Source organism: Lactuca virosa, chromosome 5 (genome assembly GCF_052849685.1).
Source record: "Lactuca virosa cultivar CGN04683 chromosome 5, Lactuca_virosa_CGN04683_v6, whole genome shotgun sequence".
Lineage (NCBI taxonomy): Eukaryota > Viridiplantae > Streptophyta > Magnoliopsida > Asterales > Asteraceae > Lactuca > Lactuca virosa.
Window position 1 is genome coordinate 214,081,036 of NC_136430.1, and position 4,751 is coordinate 214,085,786.

At 33.2% G+C, this 4,751-nt stretch overlaps 1 protein-coding gene across 1 annotated transcript; it reads right to left on the reverse strand.

Annotated features, from left to right (window-relative positions):
• Positions 1–1,584: 1,584 nt before the first annotated feature.
• Positions 1,585–3,224, reverse strand: LOC145112336 (uncharacterized). Its single transcript, XM_079048511.1, has 3 exons — positions 3,021–3,224; positions 2,290–2,466; positions 1,585–2,199 (listed from the first exon to the last, which is right to left on the reverse strand). Exons 1-3 carry the CDS (start codon positions 3,222–3,224, stop codon positions 1,585–1,587), a joined length of 996 nt encoding a protein of 331 aa, XP_078904637.1.
• Positions 3,225–4,751: the final 1,527 nt, after the last annotated feature.

Below are 4,751 nucleotides of genomic sequence, written 5' to 3' on the forward strand. Positions count from 1 at the left end.
AAAGAAGTTGCTACATTCGACGACATTTCTGAATATGGGTGTCGTTTCGTATAGATGATATGGGTGTTCGTTTTGTATAGATTAAACATCTATTTATAATAATAATAATAAAGGAGTTAACAAGGACTTGACAAGTGTAGTGAAATCTTTGTGTACTACAATGACTTATCATGTCAAACAGTCATTTATGTGTTGTCATTTTGAAGTTTGACTACGATTTGCAGGTTACTACAGTGACTTGTCATTTATGTGTAGTCATTTCCAAGTTTGACTATGAATTCCAACTCTGACTACGAAATGGCTGCCTTTGGACTATGATCTGCAGATTACTAGGATGTACAAATACGACATATAGGATCGTTTTCTTATTAAAAATACTATATATAATCTCAACTTTATTATGAGTTTATCCTCAAAGTTTGAAATTTGCTCATGCAACGAAGTAGATTGTTACTATTGTGATCCATTCGACCCCTTTTTACACCCTCTTCAGTAGTCCCATATATGTCGAATGAAAATTTTCAAGAACTGAAAACGGCTAAAGAACAACAAAAACAGGATAAAGAGTCATCCCGACTTCTCAGTCAACGTCATAAAGTTATTGCATCAGAATGCAGACATGCTCAAGAATGGATAGACCTTAATAAAAAGAAAATCAAAGAGCATGAAGAATGGATAAAAAAGACTAAGAAGTCTATCAAAATGACTGAAAAATGGCTTGCTGACAAGGATGCAGAGATGATACATCTTAGGGTGCGAAAGGATCGTTTGGAAGATAAAATGAGAATTAGGGATGACTATATAACAGTCGAGAAAGAGAAGTACTCATTGCAGTTCCCTGAGTTTAATAATTAGTTAAAAAATTGTTGTAACATTAGCATGTCTTGGGTTTGCTATTTTTTTAGATTAATATGTTTGTTTACCGTTACTTTCCAAGTATAAAAGCATAGCATCAACATCTTAGAATATAAAAGCTTCAGTTGTTGTTATAATGTTCAAACTAAATTAAAATATAAAAGTATAACAACAACATCTTAGAAAATTAATAAAAACATTTGCAATACATAATAAATTAACAACTCTTCAATTTAAGATTGTTTTAAATCAAAATCGGCGTGATAGGTCTGTGAGCAACTCGCAGAAGCCTCATATGTTTGTTTTTAGATTAATATGTTTGTTTACCATTAATTTCCTCATATGTTCTCCTCAATGTTTCAATATGGTAAGCATTTAATGCAAACATCGATCAGTCTTAGTAATTGTTGACTGTTAACGCTCTTATGACATGACCACAAGGTATGTCGGCAAGTTGCCAATGCCTACATGTACATGTCATTTGTTGGAAATCAACAACGACGTTTTGTGCCCCCTTTTCTACCTCACATTTCTTACTTGAGATAATGCGAACATCCCATTTACTAAAAGAATTTTTATTTTCGTTTACAATATCATCGGACCAAGGGGTCAGTGTTGTTGTTGCATCCGCTTAAAAAATAGACAAAATTACACAGTTAAGATCAATAACATTTAACACAAACATTAATATTAAAACTTATTACCTACAAAGTTACGCCTTTGAAACCATCACTGTTGTATTTTCGCACGAAAAAAGTCGATCAACATCAATATCGGCACCTTACGTGCATGTCTAGATAATGAATTTATAGACTCCACACTGTTGGACGATATAAGATTGTATCGGTTCCCTCTAAAATGTGCCCTAGACCAAGTTTCAGGATTAATACTTTGTAAATATTCCCATACCGGTTCTTTTGTCTTTCTCATAAGGTCCATGGCAGCATCAAAACTATTAACTGTATAGGCTCTACAAGCCTCCCAAAAAATTCCTTTAACTGCCTTACTCTTCCCGTATCTAGCTACTATGTTGAAATACAAATGGACACCACATATTCTGTGGTGAGCGTGAGGAAAAATGTTGGCAACAGATGTCGCTATAGATGGAGACCTATCAAATATAATTGTAAGCTCCTCCATATTGCCTATAGAATCACGTAGTTTTTGAAAAAACAATGTCCAAGAATCTATACACTCATCTTTGCATATACCATATGCAACCGGTAATATTTGGTTTTGTCTGTCATTAGTAACTGTAAGTAACATGGTACCTTTGAACTCACCCTTTATGTGGGCTCCATCTACAACAAGGGTTGGCTTACAAAAATTGACAAAAGCACGTACCTACAATACATTATATATCTATTCAAATACACTGATTATAGTTAGGTACACCAAAATAAAAAAATAATAATAAAATATAATAATACTAACTGAGCAACCAAGTGCGACATACAAGAACTCAAACCGATCATCACTATATGTTTGAATATGTGTCACCGTACCCGAATTATGTTTGACCAACTTGTGGAAATAAGCCGGAAGTTTGGTAAAAGAATCCTCTTTCGTACCCCTTAATAACAACAGTGCATATTGCTTCGCACGCCAAGCCTGATGGTATGAGATATTGATTTTCAATTGAGCATTCATATCATTAATAATATCTTGTCCCCCATATACTCTACTATAATCTTCAGCCAAAACATCGACAAGATATTCACCCAAAACATTTTTGTTTGCTTGTCGATGATTAGGTTGCAAAATTGTTGAAGAACATGTGTGTACGTCAACAAATTAATTCACTTGGAAAAGTCCGACATAATTTTTAATTTCTTTTTCTCTTAGTAACCAAGAACAATTTTTCCCAAGACACACAACCTCATACCTTGATTTGGTCGATCTACTTGTCCTCGTCTGAAAACCTTCTCGAATACATTTTTTCCCAATCGCCCGTTTTAGGTCTTTTTTCTTAAATATACTGGACATTCAGTCGTTTGATGATTGATGTCTACCATCTGTGCTGGGATATCTTCATTAACATCAACTGGACATGTTGGTACAGGGGGCATACCGTAAAAAAGGTTATTGGGAAACTTAGCTTTAACTTCATCACCCAACTCATTTCCATCAGAATTGCTTTATAAGTCGGTTATATCTAAAGCTACATCAGCAACATCAACATAATCCCCGTAAGCATGTACATTTTCATCTTTCTGAATCATAACTTTCTTCTTTTTACGATTATCCACTATACCCCTATTCATAACTTTAACTTCTTGTTTGGGAACATCAACACAACGACCACCCACGTCATTAAGATATGTACCAACATCATCATCACCAACGTACTTGTAATTCTCAGGATCCATATAGTGAATAGGTTAATACCTTACATTAACATTTTCAGCAACACTATGAAATTGAGGTACACTAGGAGTCATGAAAGTACCTATTGGATTGTTGCTCCCTGTATCGCTGCATAAGTTAGCAACCGGCTCATTTCCACTCTCGCCACCCTCCGTAACTGCATCACCTTCATCAGCCACCACAAAGACTTTCACAACCCTTCCTCCAATCGATTTAATTACATTGATCAACATTCTAACATCCATGTCTTCAACTATGGCTATATAATGATTCAATTCAGGATGATGGAAGCGAAGACTAATTTTATATTTGTCTAACAAACCGGTTTTCCTTCTCACCAAAGATACAAACTCACTACAACTAATATAATCAAAAAATATCAAAGCGAATTCATAAATACCTCCCTGTGGACATACGTATTCAAGATTTGTTTCAATAACTTTCCATCTCCTACCGGTTACAAGACAAACCAAATATTCATTTATTTTATTAGAGAGGTTTTATAGAAAATTTCCAAAGAAATAACAACAAAACTGATAAGTTTTTGCAAAACTTTATATATAATAAGGTTGTTTCGTAGTGAAACCCTATCAATTTCGTAGTCAAAATAAAAAAAAATTACAAAAAAAAAACACAAAATCGCAGTTGAAATTGAGAGGAAATTGCAGATGGTCTTAATCCATTTGCGATTTTAAAGGGGCAAAGGAGGTATTTATACAACAAAAAAAAAGTCATCTGCAAACATAGAACTCGCTAAAGCACAGACGTGCTTTAACGACTTGTACGTTCGCAAATGGCTTGCCAAAATCGCAGATGGGCTTAATCTATCTGCAATTTTGGTGGCTAAAAATGCAATTTTGGTTTTTTTTTTTTTTTGCTATTTTCCACAAAGTAATTAACATTTTTGGCTAAATTTGCAATTTTCTCTTTAAATATCATATACAACCAGTGTTACAAAATTTCGGCTAGTCTTGACTAATCCTTGGGCACTATACGACTGATTAGAAGGCTTCTAACGAATAATTTATGTCTAGACAATGAGTCAAGATGTAGAAGTCGATGGATTTTAATACTTTGAAGAATTTCTACCTCAATTGAAAATATTTTGAGGAATGATTAATGTTGTATTAATATTATTAACCTAATTTATATGACATAGGTGATATTTATGAATTTTTTTATGATATTAGTTATACTTTTTTTTTTTTTATAAATTTAACGAATTTACAGTTTTGGATCTTTGAGTAGTCGCCAACTATCTCTCACTAGGCCGATTAATCTTTAGTCACTAGTCGACCAACTTAATACAACCTAACGACTTTTACAGTATTTGTGTGCGATATAAAACCGAAATGATAGAATTTACATAAATAACTAACTTTCCTATATTACGATTTACACAATTATTTGGGTAATCTTTTGATATTTGTCGCTAATAACAACCTCCATAATTACTTAAATTTTAAAAAAATGAATCGTTGTTTCATAATATCGTCCTGTCAAAAGGAATTTCACAAAAAAATAAAAAA

What these genes read in the sequence shown, in the direction of transcription:
- LOC145112336 (XM_079048511.1), bottom strand. Translation starts at nt 3,224, where the DNA reads ATGGATCCTGAGAATTACAAGTACGTTGGTGATGATGATGTTGGTACA. An exon ending in ATTATGTTGATGTTGCTGAT is followed by an intron (nt 2,467 to 3,020) that starts GTAGCTTTAGAT and finishes TCATACCATCAG; the next exon opens with GCTTGGCGTGCGAAGCAATA. An exon ending in ATGTCGCACTTGGTTGCTCA is followed by an intron (nt 2,200 to 2,289) that starts GTTAGTATTATT and finishes AATGTATTGTAG; the next exon opens with GTACGTGCTTTTGTCAATTT.